General features: G+C 41.9%; 1 protein-coding gene across 6 annotated transcripts in view; it reads left to right on the forward strand.

Annotated features, from left to right (window-relative positions):
* LOC311042420 (receptor-type tyrosine-protein phosphatase U) overlaps window positions 1-20826 on the forward strand; it is a 184919-nt gene extending 164093 nt beyond the window's left edge. For all 6 annotated transcript variants that reach the window (XM_084053140.1, XM_084053142.1, XM_084053143.1 and 3 more), the window contains 8 exons: window positions 2197-2351; window positions 2680-2815; window positions 3984-4133; window positions 4979-5293; window positions 8368-8493; window positions 11410-11567; window positions 16591-16726; window positions 17071-20826. In XM_084053140.1, the coding sequence (XP_083909266.1) occupies window positions 2197-2351; window positions 2680-2815; window positions 3984-4133; window positions 4979-5293; window positions 8368-8493; window positions 11410-11567; window positions 16591-16726; window positions 17071-17133 (1239 nt within the window). In that variant the 3' untranslated portion in view covers window positions 17134-20826. The remainder of the gene's footprint in view (window positions 1-2196; window positions 2352-2679; window positions 2816-3983; window positions 4134-4978; window positions 5294-8367; window positions 8494-11409; window positions 11568-16590; window positions 16727-17070) is intronic.
* Window positions 20827-21086: the final 260 nt, after the last annotated feature.

Raw genomic sequence — 21086 nt, forward strand, 5'->3', positions numbered from 1 at the left:
TTTGTCTTTTAGTTCACTAAAATGTCCTGCAAGGTCCCTGATTCTCTGCCTTGCTGTGTGAAGTGCAGCACTGGCACTCAATAATGAGACAATGTAAGTGGAGCCCTTGCTGTACAGTAGGTGCTTACACACAGCGGGTGGTTACCTGCTGCCTCCATTAAGATGACGGGCGGCTTTAAGGACACACAGACAGGGATGGAAAATCTAGTCAGACGGACTTTATAGTTATTATATGGATGTCTGTGGCAGGTTTCATAAAAATCAGACTCACAGCGTGGGAGTTATGACTTTGTGAAAGTTTTGACCTTTAATTATAATGCCACAACTTCCAATCACTGGTGAAAATGTCATGTCTCTACCATGTAGCATCTGACAGGAATTTGCTAAATCGAACTGGCTTAGAAATAAAAATAAAAACAGTTAAAAATATAAAATACTGTTTCAGCCGTTCGGGTTTGAACCCCTAAAAATCGATTAATTTGTCTTTTGTAATTTTGCCAACCCTTTATGTGAGACATTGAAGTAAATGAGAGTCAGACATATTTTTCTGTTAACTTGAGTTAACAGTCCCCTTGCCGGCGAAAACGGCGATTTTACTGTACCTTTGAAAAATCATGGAATATTCTCTGTGACCAAGAAAATGTGTCTGGCCTCCATTCCAGCGCTATGGCCGCTTGGATGTGGCTTGTTTTTTGAAAAACACTTTGAAAACAACAGAAATCTGAGAAAGAAATACTTTTATAATTCATTTAACACATTAAGTGCCAGAGCCGCCATTGCGCACCGAAAATGGCTTGTTTTCACCACTGTAAAAAGTTAAAGAGATCCGTTTTTTTTTTATCAAGGACATATAATGGGTATGGACGGTAGCCAGGTTTTTTTGGCACCCATCCAGATCTGTCCCTTCCATTTTAGAGGCACCGTGGGTGATTCCAAAGTTGCGCTAGGGCGCCCCTTGTGGAAAAAAAAAGGAAAAAATTGCTAAACGGATATAATCGTTTATGGCACTCCACGCATGGCTTTTCAAAAGCGGTCCGGACCGTTTTTGCCACACAATGTGTTAACATGGAAGATGCCTAGATTGTTTTTTTCATGATCACTGGATCTCTGGGTGTACTCTTCTTCGGTGGTGGTTGGATCATTCACAGGCTGCAGAGCGGCGCCCCGCACCCCCCCCCCCCCCCCCCACCCCCACCAAACAAACTAAAAGTCTTCATAAGTCGCCCTTGGCATTGTGGGCATTTGAAATGACGTCTCGTCAGAAGTCGTCCTTTGCAGTAAATGAGTTAACTTAGGTTGGGGATTTAAATTGATTAACTTGGTCTATTTATAGAACATTTTAAAATCTGACGTGACTCATTGCTGATGGGAACGTGGGCCTCTCAGGATAAACACTATCTCATTGAGAGGAATTAGCTTGAGTAGCTGCTTAAAAACGCCTCCATCGCTTCTCCAACCCATTCTCCAATCCAGTGTTACTGGTTTGTTCCCAGTGACCCCGTCCTGCCAGTCTCCCAAAGGGCTCCTTCATGCTGCCGTTCCTTGAAAGGGCTCAGAGCCACTCTGGAGTGACAGCGCCACAAACACTGTATTATCATCACTCCATCACAGCTGCTCTCCCTGGGAACATGCTGCTGGACAGCTTGTTTTCACCGCTCTCCCTCACTTTAATTTTTGATTTCTCCCTCTCCCACAAATCTTTGCGTTGCATTCACTCTACTTTACTTTACATTTAATTTGCACAGAGTGGTAAATGACTGTATGTCTGTGTAAACACCTGGGTTTGAATCTGGGTCTGCTGCATGGGAAACCAAACATCTACTATTCATCCAAAGCAGATAGATTGGAAGCCTCATTCCACCAATGTGATGAACAAACTAAAGAAAAAGTCATTATATTGAGAAACACCGAAAACCAAAAAATAATGACTCAATATATCATATATCAAAATATTGACTTATCACAAAGTAAGTCATCTCAAATATGACTTACTCATCTTGAAATACTGACTTAGTATTTTATATTAATGACTTCCAATATCAAAATAGTCATTAGCCATTTTAGCCATTTTGAGAGTAAATATTTAGTGTCTTAAAATAATGAGAAACTGTCATGACATAGTAAAGAAGGTTACCTTGGTTATGAGGCTAATCTCAGTGTAATGCTAATTCCTGTTGTCTTTGTGTGTTTTGACAGAGAGGCTACTCAGCCAACCATGAAGTGCGTCAGTTCCACTTCACATCGTGGCCAGAGCATGGGGTGCCCTTTCACGCCACAGGCCTGCTGGCCTTTATACGGAGAGTCAAAGCCTCCACGCCTCCCGATGCCGGTCCTGTGGTCGTTCACTGCAGGTTAGCATAACATGACCTTTACTGTCCTTTGGTCGTTCACTGTTAGCATCACATGACACTTACTGCCCAAACTTTCCTACCAGAGATGGGAGTTTGAGACTTGGGACTCGGATTCATCATTGTATGATGTTGTTTACAGAGGGTTACAATGAATGCCGGGTTATAATTTGTTCATCACATACCCATAGCCTTATTTAGTCACGAGGTTACAACGTTCTGATAAGTGAAACTAATCGTATTACCAGAATGTGCAAACACATGTGAGACATTATCTCTGTTGTGTGTGTGTGTGTGTGTGTGTGTGTGTGTGTGTGTGTGTGTGTGTCAGTGTGGGGGCAGGTCGTACCGGTTGCTACATCGTGCTGGACGTCATGTTGGACATGGCTGAATGTGAAGGCGTGGTGGACATCTACAACTGTGTGAAAACTCTGTGCTCCCGACGCATCAACATGATCCAGACAGAGGTACATTCACCTGCTCAGAGTCTATTCACATCAACATGATCCAGACAGAGGTACATTCACCTGCTCAGAGTCTATTCACATCAACATGATCCAGACAGAGGTACATTCACCTGCTCAGAGTCTATTCACATCAACCTGATCCAGACAGAGGTACATTCAGCTGCTCAGAGTCTATTCACATCAACATGATCCAGACAGGTACTGTACATTCACCTGCTCAGAGTCGTTCACATCAACATGATCCACACAGTGGTACATTCAGTGGCTCAGAGTCTATTCCCATCAACATGATCCAGACAGAGGTACATTCAGCTGCTACTGACAGTCTATTGACTCTCTACAAGCAGGGATATAAATGTGTGTTCATAGAGCGAAGATATTCTCCATGCAGCGAGATTACATACAAAGTCAATGCAAAGATGTATGAGGTGAACTCACCTCGGCAAAACCACGGGCCATAACTCAGCAACGCAAAGACATTCCTCTGGGGAAAAGTTCTGAGGACATTTGCTGTTGTTTTTTTTCCTTTTTATTTTCTCATGGTATTTGTAAAATTACCCCCCCCCCCCGGGTTTCATGTAAAGGTCAACACAATGGTTGCCGAGTTAAGATTCACATTGTGCTTCAAACGTGTTGCACTGGATCGTGTGGTTCCTTTTAGATGTGTAGATAATACGCATATCAACCCCTTATTATGTTAATCCAATGTTGACGTAGCTGTTTATTACATTTGTAGTTATTTACAGGGTTGCTCTAATTAAATGTGTTGCTGCCAGTGTTTGTTTGATTTATTCAATCCAGCTCTTTGATACACTATAAAAATTAAGGTTTACATTCTCCACCGCTCATCACCTTACATTGATTATGAATTGATATGTACCTAGTTTGTGTTTTTTTGCTACCTGTCTGCCCTTCATCTGTCTCCTGTTTTATGTATCTGTCTTTCATTTTGTTTGCAGTGCACACCGTTTTTTTTTGTACACAGACACTGTTGTACTACAGAGTATAACTCAGGCTGTACACAGACACTGTTGTACTACAGAGTATAACTCAGGCTGTACACAGACACTGTTGTACTACAGAGTATAACTCAGGCTGTACACAGACACTCACAGTTAATTTCCTCTCCATGTTAATTGTGCTGTTGTTGATGACGTGTCACCTGCAGGAGCAGTACATCTTCATCCATGATGCCATCCTGGAGGCCTGTCTGTGTGGAGAGACGTCCATCCTGGTCAACGAGTTCGCCCTCACCTACAAGGACATGCTGCGTGTGGACTCCCAGAGCAACTCATCCCAGCTACGAGAAGAGTTCCAGGTCAGAACACCACCTCCATAGTACAACCACATTAAATACATACACAACATATGTCTAACACTAAAACATACACAATACATATTTAAGACATACATACAAAACATACTAATTCTTCAACTTAGCTATGAGAAGAGTTCCAGGTCAGAACCTCCATACCACCACACCAAAACAACATACGATGCAACTTTTCCACATTTGTGGCATGTTTTGCACAGAGGGAATGGAGCGGGGTGATGACATCACATAACCTGAGGCGTCCTTCTTTATACAATAATGGTGCTTCATTATGTGCAGTTTGGAGAATATTATATTCACATATTGCATATTTCCTTCTTCATGCCTGTTCAGTTCAAAGAAATCCTCTGGGGAGTCTTATGTTTACATTAAACAATAGAAACTCATTACAACCACTTCGGATGAAATACTTATTGGCTCAGGGATTTCCATAGAGTCCCTTGAGAATTCAGGATGGGACTAAAATATGGAGGCTGATTGGGAGAGTAGAAAGCCAGCTAAGGTCCCACATGAAGGCACCAGCAGTCACCATCCACATGTCCCTCCACAGGACAACAGCAGCCACATTGATCCAGAGTTTTGCATTTCAAAGTAACCAATGTTCTCATCTTATATGGCCCATATGAATTATGCCATATTCATTACCTCATGATTTATTGCTCAGACTCTGGAGAAAAAAAAATCCTGTTGTGACAGAGTTAACAAGGGTATGTTTGTTTCTCTGGCCTACATATTTAAAAGGCTACAAATGTTGTCTTCTCCCTCCTCTCTCCTTCTCTCCTTGTCTTCCTGCTCCTCACCCACTTTTTCCGGTCATCATTTAACCCCAGACTCTGAACTCGGTGACTCCTCACCTGGACGTTGAAGAGTGCAGCGTCGCGCTGCTGCCCAGGAACCGGGAGAAGAACCGCAGCATGGACGTGCTGCCTCCCGACCGCGCGCTGGCCTTCCTGGTCACCAGCGAAGGCGAGAGCAACAACTACATCAACGCGGCGCTCACCGACAGCTTCCACCGGCCCGCCGCCTTCATGGTGACGCCTCACCCGCTCCCCGGCACCACGACCGACTTCTGGAGGCTGGTGTTTGACTACGGCTGCACCTCGGTGGTCATGTTGAACCAACTCAACCAGTCCAACTCAGCCTGGGTGAGCTCACTGGCTGTGATTATATAGTTTTTACTTTCATTTCACCTTTATTTATTCAGGGAAGGCCAATTGAGAGCAAACTCTCTGACTCTCTGATTACAAGAACAACACAAATAGCAACAAACCAACAAAAAATCCAAAAGATGACAGACATTAGATCATTCGTTTGACACATAGTACAGACAGATTATTCAATTATTTTGTTTAAGCGATCAAGAGAAATCATATTATCCAGCTTTAAAACAACATGATTCTGCAAGCTTTGCTGACACAGCATGGTATATAGTAGGTTCTCTCAGTCGGTGTGTCAGAATGTTTATCTTCTCCTGTCATTCTGTGCCTTTGCTTCATCTCTGGGGTCTGGATGTTTGCTTGGTAGAAGTTCCTTCACATCACACATTGCACTGCTCTGATCATGTGACTGTGAGGTGTTGCAAGATAACACCAGCCCCAGCTTACATCAGGAGAATCACGAATCAAGAGAGGTGTGTTTATCACTCACTCATATGGGTACCAGCAGTGACATGTTACTGTACTAAAACAGTAACATGTCACTTGTTTTTCTGTGAAGTTGCTTGTAAATAATGGCAGTTGTGCGTTGCACTTCAAACATATAAGTTTGAAGTGCTCATGTGGCTGCCTCTTTTGGGCTTGTTTTCATAGACCTGGCTTATTCCTCTCGCAAAATTTGGCAACACTGATCCCAATCTCGTTCTCAGCTGCTCGTTTGTCCACCATGGGGGGTAGAGCCTTCAGCCGCTCTGCCCCTGGCCTCTGGAACAGCCTTCCCCCCGACATTCGAAACATGGACTCACTCCCCACCTTCAAATCCCACCTCAAAACTCACCTATTCAAACAGGCCTATGCTCACCTTGAGTAAAGGTCTGCTGCAGGCCTTATGTGTATTTTGTGTGTATTTTAAACTTGCTTTATTGTTTGTATTTCTTTTCTGTTTTGTTAGGCGACCTTGGGTGACCTGAAAGGCGCCATATAAATAAAATGTATTATTATTATTATTAATCCCATAGGCTAGGGGACCATGTAGAGTTAGACATTCCGTTAATTATATGTAGGATGACACTGCCGTACTACAGAAGCATAAATTAAGGTAGAGAACTGCGACTCATAGAATGTGAGCGCGCTGTATCACAATCTATACGATACGATGCGATACGAATACGATAATACTTTATTGTCAGTTCACACTGAAATTTGTCTTGCAACCCAGCACCCATGTATGCAACACATAAACAGTACACACATTTGCCATGACACAAAAAAACAAAAACAAAAATACAATAAATACATAAAGACAGTCCACCACTCAGCCTTAGCCTGGCATAGACAGACTATATCACTGCGTGGATATGAGTCTGGTGCTTCCATGAGGACGTTTTTTTCCCCAAGGGGCGGGATCAAAACAATGGCCCTCGACGCAATTGGTTAGACCTAAAACCAACTACCAATTACAGTCTCCCATATTCGAATACTGGGTCCTGATTGGTCACACACGTCTTCTGGAGCAGGAAATGGATTCTCTATGGAGCAGTGCCAGCCTACCCCTGGCCTAAACTCCTGATTAAGCCTCAATGTCGTCTGATGTACAAAGGACCTCTTCAGTTTGACCTTATTGTATGTTGGAACACTGTATCTCCTTCCTGAAGGAAGCAACCTATATTCTCCATACAAAACATGGCTAGTGTTTGAAGTGATATTCCTTGCCAACCTTAGCATACTGTTAATACGATCTCTCTGAAAGGCATATCGTGGAGACATTGTATCGTCTCACTGATTTGTATCGTCATATCGCACACCCCTATCAGAGAGTAATTATTGGGTGACTGAATTAATAAGCCATGTTTTGATTATTTCTTTATTGCCTCCTTTCCAACACCCATTGGTATCAGTAATTTGCACCAGTTTTTAAAGGCGGGGGATTTCCATGCAAAAGCAAACCTCGCAATTAGCATGAGCATTAAAACTAATCCAGCAGAATGTGTAATTAACCACTTATCACTTCTCCTCCTGTTATGTGTGTGATCCTCGCTTAAACGCTTAAAGGAGTACTTGGTGATGACAGACGAGGTGTTTTTTTTGTTGTTGCTTTTTACCCCTTTTCTCCACAATTTAGTCATTATGCCAATTAATTCCTCCCAACACACATTTCTGTGTCACTGCTGTTGTGTCCTACTGGCTCACCTGTCAGTTAGGAGCCCCCACCGGGAGGATATACTGTAGAGCCTCACCATGGTAGATTCAAACCCCTAGACCCCTGGTGGGCAGGTACTTTGCCATTGCACCACGAGCTCCCTCACACAAGGTGTGTTTGAAATGAAAAGTGAACTGTGTGTCCAGGCTGCTGCACCAGCTTGAAGAAATACACACGTTTCTAGGTGCAGAATGCGTCCACAATGAGGTGCAAAAAGCTCTGGCCATGGTGTCTACAGTGTTTTTGTACTCTTGTCTCTTATTTCATATACTAACATTTAGAAAATGCACTAGTGTGCATCATTCTAAAACCATTCTGTAACACCGTTGCCTTCACTCCTTGTTTAACAAATAACTGAAAAAGGTTGTATCTCGCTTCCAAAGCACTTTTTTTTTACTTTGAAAAAAAAAAGAAAATCGCACTGGCCAGAAATAGCCAGAAATAATTCTGGCACTCAGTGAGTTAAGTGAAAAATATTTTATTTACAGCAGAGGCTGAGACACATGAGAGCAGGTTGGGAAAAAAACACACGTGCACTTTAAAGGACGTTTGTGCATACAGAACTGGTCCGACCCACAAATGATTTAAAATTAGTTTGACACCCCTGTCCTAGATCTTTAGCTTCTTCCACAAGAGACGAAACTGTTGGTTGAATATCGACAATGAAAACATTTTCTTTTTCCTGCTTGTCTACTGCAATTCCTGGCAATAGATCAAAGGCAGACAGTATGTGTTACAGTATGTGTTATCTTCGGGTACAGTTCAAATCATATCTCTCTCTCTCTCTCTCTCTCTCTCTCTCTCTCTCTCTCTCTCTCTCTCTCTCTCTCTGTCTCTGTCTCTGTCTCTCTGTCTCTGTCTCTAGCCGTGTGTCCAGTACTGGCCGGAGCCTGGCTTACAGCAGTATGGACCCATGGAAGTGGAGTTTCTGTCCATGTCAGCGGACGAGGACGTCATCACACGTCTGTTTCGGGTCAAGAACGTCACGAGGGTGAGTTGTTCAAAATGTTTCAGAGTATAGTTGTTCTGTTACATTCGGTGGCACTTCATACCTCCAAGATTCAATATTCAAGAATTAAAGATTCAATAACTTATGGCTGCAAGAAGTGATGTAACTGAAGCCAGCTCTGATGGATTTATAGACAAGATTTGTGTATCATCAGCTTAAAAATAGTAAGAAATGTTGATTAATAATTTGACCCAGTCGTAACATGTAGATACAGAACAGTGAAGTTACAAGAATAGACCCTTGAGAAACGCTGCAGGTGATATTTGAGTATAGCTGGAGGAAACATTCCCAACTGATGCAGAGAACGTTCTGCCAAAGACTTAAACCAGTCTCATTCACAGCTACCCAGTTTTTTTACATGGTCAATTAATATGACATGATCAGTTGCATCAAACGTAGCAGAGAGATCTAGCAACAGCCCACATCTGAATTCATCCTAATGCCCTTTAAAACATGTAGAAGTGCAGTCTCTCAACCGTGATGAGTTTGAAAACTCGACTGAAACATTTCCAAGAATGAGGGGACATTCATAAAAGAAAATATGACTTTTTGTCAAGAAAGGGTAATTTAGAAATGGGCCTAAACATATTAGGATTGTTGATGTCAAGGGTAGATTTCTTCAGTAGTTGTTTGAACAACAGCCAATTTGAAAACTGGAGGAACTCCTGAAGATAAAGACTTGTTATTAAATATTGCTAAATTATCTGAAGATAAAAATGCAGAAAGCTCTTTAAAAAAAACATCTAAAGGAGTGGAGGAGGATTTCATGCCATTAATCATCCTCAGTAAATCTGCTGGCTCACCGGATAAAATGAATTAAAAGTTTGCTACACTCCACTGTGTGCTAGAGTACACAGATATGGCATGATTTGGACTCTAATGCTGGAAACTTTGACAAAAAGGACCGAAGAGTCTCACATCTCTCAGTAGAAGAGAAGAGACTATTCTATTTATATTCTGTAAAGCTGTATTCTGCAAAATCCTGTGTGGGGGCCCAATGGACCCATGTGGGTCCGTTTTACCTCTCAGAGTCACATTGAAACTCAGGATGTTTCAGTGCAATCATGACTGCAGCTAAATACTTGAAGCCTTCAGATGAATAACTCTAAAAGTCAATTCATAATGTTGTATACTGTAATACTGTGTACCATTTTCATGTGAAAGCTGCAAGTCTGTGTTGTTGTGAACTTTTGATGGTTGGAGGCACCTCTGGGCTGTGTGCTCTCAGGTGATGAGTAACAAATGCACGCTTCAAGAGCTTCTGACTTTACAACAGCCAGCTTTTGGGTCGTTCCAGCTAGTTCCAATAGGAGAGCTTTCTTTGTCTGCAGGCTTCACTTGCTATCATGCTACAACACACAGCGTGCCTCAGTGCCTCTGTGTCCTTCTATAGCTCCTTTCTTATGCACACGGCACTACTCACTCCAGTGTTGCGTCCCACCATGCAGTGCCAGGAAAGTTGCCAAATAAACACAGCAGGCCGGCAGAACATTAAACAATTTATTCATAGCTCCCTATTATACATGCTGCAAAGGACATATTTGAATTCATCAGGCCAGGAAATTTAACCAGCACAGCTGGGATTTCCATAAAGCCACCTATAAGGGTGATGATGTACACCGTAGCCACTCCCCGTACCGTGGGAAAACACAGTAGAGAAGCACATTGACATGCATGCAGTAAAGGTCAGTCTCACCCCCTTTTTTCAATTTCCTCCTGTCATTACCTCCGATGGGCGTCTTCCCTGCCTTTCATGGGTCCGTTGGCATACTAAAGAGGGGCTTTGATTGGAATGCATGCCGTATTTTTTCAGCACAAGGTTATTCTCCAGAGGCTCTGCTGTTTTTGTTCATAAAACCATAACGGACATTTAAATGAAGTATCTGGTGCCAGGAGAATTAGGGGGCAGAGGTGTCATCAGGTGGACAGACTATGTGGTGTAAGATACACACCTGCATTTCAAAACGACTAGGGCTGCATGATATTAGGAAAAGATGATGATATGCAATAACATTGTTGAATATTGCGACTATATGACTCGCGATAAGCGAACAAATACTACAAGTATACAGTTTTGGAAATGGAAATGGACTATATTTCCATTCCAACAACATGGTTTTACTGAAAACATTGCATTACAGTCGCTATTGAAAATCCACAGAGCACACGTGTGTGAACCTAGCCCAGACTTCCAGGACAATAAGTTGTCAGTTTTATCCTGAAGCCATACTACGTTGTACACACACTAGACATGTAAAAATGTATAGTAAATCGTAAAAAAAATAATCGCGAGAAGAAACAATAGCCAGAAGAAACATTTGTACAGGTGGAAAACTTAAGTTAAACTTGCAGAGTGACGCATTACTTTACCTGGTTTACATCTTCTGATAGTTGTACTTGAATGTTGACATGAAATAATAATCCTGTTTAGTGTTTCATAAGCGCGAGCGTGAAAAAATCTAAATACAGTGTGGAGTGACAAATACCGACACGTTGAAAGGCTAGGATCATACTACCAAGGATTCGACAGTGATGTCACTATTATGCAACCCGGAAGTAGCACGGACGTACACCATTACGCTCAAAGCTGGTTATAAAGATACCAAAGGACTCGTCAGTGATGTCACTGACATGTGCAAAAGAAAATACAGGATCTTTGTAAGAGAATTGATGAAGAGTTTTCAGTCATTTGCTACTGTATTGAAAAGAGGATAAGAGAAAACACAGTATCCGGATTTGTGTAAGAGAAAAAAAAGAAAAAATATTTGTCTGGAAAATATTTTTAGTTAAAAAGAATCGTGAAAAATCGTATCGTGATTCGAATCGTATCGTGAGTTGAGTGAATCGTTCCATGCCTAACACATTGATGTAGTGTATGTGTTGTGTTGTCCTCCTTAGCTCCAAGAGGGCCAGCTGGTCGTGTGCCAGTTCCAGTTCCTGCGCTGGTCAGCGTACCGTGACGTGCCCGACTCCAAGAAGGCCTTCCTCAACCTGCTGGCTCAAGTGCACAAGTGGCAGAGGGAGTGTGGAGAGGGACGCACCGTTGTCCACTGCCTGTGAGTCACCTGATGTCTCTAATGCATTATAAACATTCTTATAATGCAATATAAACATTCTTATAATGCATTATAAACATTCTTATAATACATTATAATGTGCTTATAACACTGCTTAATTGTAGCTGTCCACTGCCCTTGATTCACCTGATGGATGAAGACCATGTCTGTAATGTATTATAAACATTCTTATAATGCATTATTATCTACATATAACACTGAGTCATTATAGTTATAAGCACTTATAACCACCCATAAAGCGGTGGCCGTAGCTTAGCGGTCTCCATGATTTGGATTGTGATATAATAAAGATAAGACAGTAATGTTGAAAGGAATGTGCATTCTAAAAGGGATCCGTTGTTTGAATAGAGGATACTGTACATTGATATTAAATGTATAATTTTAATCTTTTGCCTTTTGCATCTGGGTAAAACTCATAATATTCCAGAATACAAGAGGGTCTGTTTTCTTCTTTGACATTTGAAGATCATCCATGCTGGCATTGATTACTGAGCTGACATTATGACCATTCAGTAATGGTCTTTATTAAAGTCTCTCAATAACTGGTCAACTCGTCTCAAATAAGTCTCTACGCAAGCTACAGGTCCAACTCCGCCTCGAAACACTATAACCGTAATTGGTTTGCTTTGCTGTGACTCTTGTGTTGTCATAAGCCCCCCAGTTGGGGCAGAGCCCCCCTGATGAATATGAATGGATGCTGCAGCTCATTGGTCAGCCAGCACATGCCCCCCCTATCATCCAAATGCTCATCACTCAGCGCTGTCACACAGCGTTACCCGCGACAACCGGGACAGAGATTATGAAGATGAAATCAATGATGGCTTCATACAGAACGCCTTGGTTCTGGACACAGTAAATCCTAGACTGCCAAAGCACTGAGGACGATTGATGCTTTTAATATCGCTGCTATAGGCTGCTGGGTCTGCCATGCCCACCCTCCTCTGACTTCACCTCTGGAGAGAGGAAGTGTGGCCGTAGTTTATTGATTATGGCCTTTCATTTATGATAACCTTGACAATACCTCTGGCAGGATGTCGCATAATGAGGCCGTTTCTCAATTTTTACTCGCTTGTAGTGTTTCCTGTTTGACCATTTCTCTATGAAGACACAGTGGCCCTCATTTATCAAAGGTGTGCAGAACGAAAAACAGGCGTACGTCGAGATGACGAGAACGTCACTTTCGGGATTTATCAATCGATCGTGACTTTGACTTGAGTGTACGGTTTCAGGTCATGTAGGCTTAGGCTACACCAGTTTGTTCCATCGTAGACATGCGGTGCAGCATTGTCAAACTATTTGACAGGCATCTGGACACATGTATCCACTCCAAAATGTATATCTAACACACTAATACATAATCTAATAACATTTTATAAAGGCATACATGCACTCTCCTATTTTATTTCCAGGTCAATGACAAGCAATTCAAATCAAGCAATGAAAACAATACAACCTATTTGCAATGTTATAATAAGTTAGGTGCTTGACTCTCTGAGTGCCAAAAACGAGTTATCCCGAGTTTTTTCTGAATGCCCTCAGTGCCAAGAACGAGTTATCCCGAGTTTAAAAAAAAAAGTTTTTGAAAAGAATGTTCAGAACCCAAGATATCGTGATCCGAAGATTTGCTGCTCCATTCACTTCTTGTTTAACTTATTACTGAAAAAGGCTGTATCTTGGCTCCAGAGCACTTTTTTTTTTACTTTGCTGGCACAGTATGAACATATTTTTTTATTTCATTGGCACTGAGAGAGTTAATCATTCACCCATTTAAACAAGTGCTTTAACAGGCATTCAGATTACAGATCTGGCTCAGACCTAGGCTATAGAGCGCTTACATGCGAGAGGATTTTCGGCAGTCGGGACCAGCGCCGTTGTAATCCTTTCATGTCAGTGAGGTGTCCAAACTTATATACAGTAGCTACGTCCTCTGGAGTGATGTGCAACCTGGGTTAAGGATAGAAACTTGGTCGTATTCCGGTTCTTCATGTCGTAAATTCAGGGCATTTCGAGCATATTTAAGGGCGTGTTATTTAAATGGCGATCGATGCAGCGGCCAGATTGACCAACACTCCGTCCATTCTCACACTTTGATTGGCAGGATAAGACCCTTTGATAAATCACAGGGGAGCCTCGTCGTAAGATGATTCCTGGGCTTGAATTTAAGCTGGTTTCTACGTTCCATTGATAAATGAGGGCCAGTGTATAGGAACCCATATGGAACCAGTATCAAGTGGATGTAGGACATTGGTTCTCAAAGTGGGGTCCGGGGACCCTCAGGGGTCCTTGGGGAGGTTCCAGGGGGTCCCCAGCAAAAGTAGTTAATATAGCCTGACAATCATTTTAACCACTTTAACCTTTTAAACGTTGGCTATTCAAAAATAGCAGATATACAAGCTCAACATTTCTGAATATTATTATATTTTAAAGCGAAATGTTTTAAATCAAATCCTTGCTTCTGGGGGTCCCTGGCACAACATATTTTCAGATGGGGTTCCGCGGCCAAATGCATATCAATTTGGGGGGTCCTTGACATGAAAAAGTTTGAGAACCACTTATGTAGGAGACACAATTAACACATGGGGTGCCAGCATTTTTTCATAACAACTTACGTTGGGTGCCAGCATTCTCCCCATTGACTGCGCTTTACTGTTTAAAGCTCTAGAATCCACGACGAGCAAATCCATGAAAAAAAAAAGCATCCATTCATTATATAGAGGTCTCGTACAATCGGGGGATTTTTTTTTTAAAACATTTGGAAATCCGTTCCATAGTTGCAGCCAGTTGAAAATAGTCAAAAATAGTCAAAAATACATTGTAAAAAAAAAAGTACACAGGAGCCGAGATACAGGCTTTTGAAGTCATAAGTTAACCAGGAAGTGGATGGGAGTCTAAATCTTCGAAAAATGATATCTCCTGTTGCTATGGAGGAAAAAAGAAAAAAGAAAATAAAAAAAATAAAAAAACAGTATATATACGGTTTTGGCACTCCATTATTGAAAAGAAGTATATATACGGTTTTGGCACCCAATGTGTTAAAGGAGAAATCCGGACATGTTAAGTGTTATCTTTGATGTGTCGCTAATCACTCACCGACATTGAAAGGGACGTTGAGTTATTTCAGAGATTCCCCTTCGTCCAGTCTGGCGTGCCATAGACGCCAGGTTCTATGGAAGAAACAAGCAACCTGCGTCCTCTCGTTCTGCACGAATGGTGGCTCGTTCGCGACATTCAGTGCATGTTTGAGTATCATGACTCTCAACAATGAGCAGGAGTAGAGAAGAAAATAACTTTGCATCGGTTATATTAGGCGAATTTCAGCCTTCCACGTGCCTCCCATTATGCCAACGGAGGGGCTCGCCAGACTGGAGGAAGGGGAATCTCTGAAATAACTCAACGTCCCTTTCAATGTTGGTGAGTGATTAGCGACACATCAAAGATAACACTTAACATGCCCGGACTTCTCCTTTAACTCCAACAATGTGTCCATTTCATTCCTTGCCAAGGGTGAATCTGGACTATTACTATGTTTTATCTGGGATATTAGGAAAACATCAGGAAATCTAAATTGATTACATGAAATTGATTACATAAATCCATACTCTACTTACATTGCATTCAGTACATTTTAATTTCAGATGTACTACTACTACTACTACTACTACTACTACTACTATTACTACTACTACTACTACTACTACTACTACTACTACTACTACTACTACTACTACTAATAACAATGAATCTATAAACTTGCGAAATCTCTGTGTGCGTATGTGCCCTTTGCGTATCTGAAGAAACGTCCGTCCGTCCGACCGATCGATTTAAAACTTGGCATGTGTTTTGCCGAGGACCAGAGGGATCGTGGTGCCAGGTGTGAAGTTGGTCAGATCAGAGACTCCCAAAAATATCTATAAATCCACAAATCCCCATAATCATGGAGATCCTTCATGTCATCACTATGAGATCATAGTACTGGCCTCCGAAGTACTATGATAATGGGTACTGCACTAAGTCCTCTGACAACGGGTATTAGAGAGGTGCAGATGGGATCTGACATCACCACAATCCAAGTGTACAATAAATCATCCACCTGAATTATTTATTTCTCCGTCACCCACCCGCACCCGCACGGACATAACTTATTACTCAGTGCTATGAGAAGCTGAAATTAAACGCAAACATTGTTTTTTTTGCTGCAGTAGGCTGCTTTTCTGAACACGACTCGGTGTAAAAGGAAACCACACAGACCGGCTCCTCCAGTCCACTTGTGAACACAGTGGACACAGCTGGCAAACATAATAAAATCTCACAGGAACAAATGATGTTCGTGTCTTGTGCTTGGTTGGGGATGAGAGAGGGCGACATGGTGAATGTACATTTTTATCCACAACCTGTAAGTTGTTTAGGACTGCTTCTTACTCCAAACAGTTTCACTGTATGAACCTGTGTGTAACAGGTGAACTTTTGGATGTGTAGACGAACACAGAACATTAATTAACATTAGATCAGGACCTGAGTCTGTCAGTGGGGCGGGAGATTGAAAGAATCACCGAAGTTACATTGTTGTGTCTGTCATCATGACGTATGTGGCTGCAATGAGCCTCTCCTGTTGTAGACACATCATGTTGATGTGACAGCGGACGAGATTAAAACAAAAACTGGAGGACTTGGAATTCAGAATGGGAAGAAGAGACACACAAATTAATATTTTCCTCATGATGTATTATTTTACAAGCCCGCAACCGATCCACTAGTAATTAATATGTTAATGTTTGTGACCCAAATCCACCCACCCGTGGATATCCACGGCATCCGTGGCTCTAACCGTGCATCTCTAACTATTATTGCATAACCGTAGGGGCATGCGTCCTGACAGGCATTGCAGTGGTAATAATAATTGTAACGAGAATATCACCATAAATAGTGGAATGTGTCAGTGTAAGTCCATAAGGTAGATTGCACTTGTATCACTGACCCTTTGCGACATTGTGCTTTTTGACAGGAACGGCGGTGGCCGCAGTGGGACCTTCTGTGCCTGCACCATTCTGCTGGAGATGATCCAGTACCAGAACATGGTGGACATCTTCTATGCCGTCAAGACGCTACGCAACTCCAAACCCAACATGGTGGAGTCTCTGGTAAGAGGTGGCTTTCATTCAATTACACCACTAGGAGGCTCTACAAAAAATACATAAAAATAATACTATACATTTAAAATTGTGAGTTCAGTTATTACAAAACTCAGAGGATATGTTTCATAATACTGTAGAACCGTTTGTGTGATGCTGTACTGCGGTATGATCAAGTGGGGCATTCATTTACGAAAATTCATGTTTAAATGTGGAGATAAGAGGTTTCTGCCCGACAGCAACGATCTAACAGTGTGTGTTGACTTGAACCTCCAAAATCACAGCTTCACAACTATATATTCTTATCTTGCAATCTTGTTTTATTTATAATCTGTATTGTTTTTCTTCCTCAGGACCAGTACCGATTTTGCTACGACCTCATCCTGGAGTACTTGGACTGCTTTGAAGGGAGATAGCAACATGTTTACATCGTGCGGGGGCTGTGGATTATGTCTGGGGCTCTCGGTGACCACCTACCTACTTCTGTGCACTGGGTTTAGATGGCAACACGGGTGGGGTGGGGAGAGAAAGGATGAGAAAAAAGAAACCCGAGTTGTCAAGATTCTGACTTTTAACCTTTAATGTACAGCTGTGATTTCCTCCTTCTTGTCGGTGATGTTTTTTTTTTCTTTTTCGGTACCTCCTTCTTCTGCCTTTTTTCTGGACAAATCTGTCGCACGCCAAGCGTTTCCGCGAGGACAGCGGAGTATCGCTGTGGGCTATGGTGGGATCTGTTCCGTGTTCCGTGTTTTTGGGGCTGCCGTTTCATTTCAAACGGGAATGGGGCTGGTTGTATTTCCGGAGGCTACGCCGGCATTTCGACTACAAAAAATGTTTAAACAATTTATTCAAAAACCCATTCAGAATTAAATAGAAAAACTAAGGAAGTCTCGGATGGTTCTCTGCTGGAGCTGTTACCTCCGTGACCTGATTCCAGAGAAACATAGAAGATGGATGGATAACTGTAAAACACACCCTCACAGACACACCGAGAGCATCTCCACCATAAACTGCCTTATTCTGCTCTGACGCCAGGGATTGATTCAAAGCATTGAGTGACTCTCAGACTCTGTACAGAAACATGGGAACAGTGGCTCCACTAAGGCTTGATTCATGCATGGTTGCGCTTCAGCGTCGCACACCAAAGACAGTCGATCTACAACCTCACAACGCATTGTAGCAGTGAGCTTGTAGATTTGATATTTTTGGTGCGCAACACCGGTGCACAACTGAGTATAAATACGGCTTAAAACACACCTAGGACGTTTAGTTGGGATAGACTGGCTCTCATCATCTGCAGGATTGATGAAGAAAAATGTACAGTTCAATGTCATATGCTTTTATTTTAATAATATTATTTTTTATTCAAGGGTAACCATGGTAACCTGGGTTTCCCAGGGGCCCCAGCAAAGCGTACCCCGATGGGGAGACGCCTGTCTCGAGTCGTTACGGTGCCAACTTTCTGACCGACTTGAAATCCTTTTCCTCACGTTGTTCTACTGACGCAGAAACACGTGTTGTATCTGTCGCTGTCGGTGGAAACCTTGTATGTCCAAACAAAAACCTGTGTTCCACTCGACCCAATGTAGTTGATATTTGTGTCACAAGCTCTTGATAATACTTTTCATTGGTTCAATATTTATAAACCCCACCGATACTTAACCACTTTGAACCTGTCGTATTGTGACACATTGTGAGCATGTACATCGGGTATTTTTGCTACTTTTGCACGACACTGTCATAAAACAATTGGTCTAAAATAGGGTATTCATCTGTTTTAGAAACATAAGAACATGAAATATGGAGATGCAAGGTTTCTGCCCGATGGCGACGATCTGTTCTGTGTGGCGCCTCAGCCGGCGTCCTCATCCCCCAGCGAGTGTTCCTGTTTTAGGAGCTCAAAGCAGCCGGTTGAAGTGTGTCAGAGGAAGCGCGAGGTGCCACAGTGGCCGTGTTCAAAGTGATGTTCTGAACGCGCTGCTCTGCCGCATAACGAGCCTCTAAAGGTGCTTTTCATCTGTTACTCTCCTCTCTCGTCTAAAGTGCTGCCTCTCCTCTCCTCTCCGTTTTGGTTGTAAATTGGGGGGAGGGGGGGTTGCAGAAAGCCAAGCCGGAGTGATTCATAAGCTTTTCAGTTTACCAACAAAAGCCTGGGGGTGACTTGTTTTGAATATTTTATGTCCTAATTTAACTAGTGTAGGCGAGACAGAAAAGACAGGCAGGGAGCTTAGAAACAAAACATGTTGAAGGGGGATGAAACCATAGGCTGATTTTCAAGCTTTTTTCCCAGTTCAGGTTGAAAACTACAGCAGGGTAAAAACACGGCTGACCTTACAGTACACGTTGATGTAAGCAACACAGCTGCAGCTGAAAAGATTAATAATGAGTGAGTTAGAATTAGTGTCGATGTGCAAGTTCAAATGGCTCTGGAGACACCTAAATCATTATCATTGTCAATTTCATTAGCTGCAGCTGTGGCTTTCTAGCCTTCCATGTTTTTAATCTGTTGTAGTTTTTAACCTGAACCGGAAAAATAAATAGCCTACAGAATCAGTCTAGGATTTCAGTGTCCCTTAGAAAAGGAACAGTAACATTGTGAAAGATAAAACAGAATGAGACCACTCATGCTTACTGCATTCACTTTAATTTTAAACATACAACTGGGAACGTTAAATTGTAAGCGTTTTAAGGCCCCCTGAACAGTGTATTCCCCAGAAATATGATAAAAGTCAGAAAATGTAATGATAACCCTGCTGTCCTGCTTGTTCTAAGTGACTGAATTATAAGATGAGTATTTTTACCACATTTGAGCCAAATGTCTGTAGAACTAATAGGAGCCATAAAGCTATCAAGGGCTTAATGAATAGAAGTAAGTCATTATGCATGTCAGCATGTGTGGTACAATGTGATGCGCTGGAGCTGTAATGAGCTGTCAGGCCTTTAAGTGAACATAAAAGAAGGCCTTCAGCATACTGATGAGAAGTGATTTGAAACACTCAAAAATCACTGCCAAGTAATGGTACCACAGTACCACAGTACCACAATACCAGCTGTCGCACCAGGAACCATGATGGAAGAAGTGTTGTACAGTACTCAGCAGTGGTGGAAAGTAACTTAGTACATTTACTCAAGTACTGTACTTAAGTACAATTTTGAGGTATTGTTTTACTTTACTGGAGTATTTCCAAATTTTCAAAACTTGAGTTACTTTGTGGATTTTCATTATTATTACAAAACCAAAGCCTATATATATATATATTGGCAATTTGAAAATAGCCTATCTACAAGCTCACAACGCGTGAATTTGCAACACGTCGTGCGCTTGTAGAGCTGCTATTTTCAAAGCATTTTAATATATTTTATATGTATGAAAACTTGTGAAATGGGACCTTCTGCATAATGAGTACTTTTGCTTTTGGTACTTTAAGTATAAATTGAAGTCAATTTTGAATACCAGACTTGTACTTGAGGAAGTACAAAAAACAAATTGGCGTCAATATACTCAAGGCACCAAAAGTATGCATTATGCATAATCCCTCAATATGCAGAATGTCCCATTTCACACGTTTTTTCAAACGTTTCCAAAATGTGTCAATCTTTCGAAAGCAGCAGATCTACAAGCTTGCAGGTCTGCTAGTTTTGAATGACCAAAGTATAACATAGGACTTAATTGGTTAATGTATGCTTTGTACCATGTCACTTAAGTTGTCAAATAATTTTAGTGAGGTAAAAATAATATAATATTTGACTTAGGTGTAGTGGAATAGAAGTATAAATTATCGAAAATTGACTTAGTAAATGTACTTAGTTACTCTGCAAATGAGAAGTGATCCTTTCTATTTGAAACAGTACAAATGACAGCCAAGTAATTGTCCCTTACCGCAGTCCCAGCTGTTAAAGCAGCCTCCCCATCAAACCCACAGACATTTCTTTGGCTCCAGATGTTCGGGGGGCTTTAAGGATGGTAAGCGTCTCAGACAGATGTTCAGTGCCAGCTCCCCCCTTCACCCCCCCTTTCAGTATAGAGCCTCCCTTGACAAACAAGGAGAGACACCTAGAAAACTGGCAGCTACTGTACATCAGTGGTATGGGGGGCCCAACTTGAAAATCTCCAAAAAACATTCGAGGCCCACCCATATTATATTGACCAAGATGGGTGGGCCTCCATCATGCTACGCTGTTTTTTTTTTAAAGTTTTTTTTCACACGATGAGTTTAGTTATATTATGCTAGTGCCAGTACCGTATGGCCAGTATTCTGTCACAGCTAGGGAGCAGCGTTGTGCCGAATCGCTCGCTGGACAACTACAAGGAAGTGAAGTGCCTGGACACTTGGTTGTGTTGTGGAGCGCGGAGGGAAAGTGTACATAA

The sequence above is a fragment of the Gymnoscopelus microlampas genome (genome assembly GCF_963454915.1).
Source record: "Gymnoscopelus microlampas genome assembly, chromosome: 3".
Lineage (NCBI taxonomy): Eukaryota > Metazoa > Chordata > Actinopteri > Myctophiformes > Myctophidae > Gymnoscopelus > Gymnoscopelus microlampas.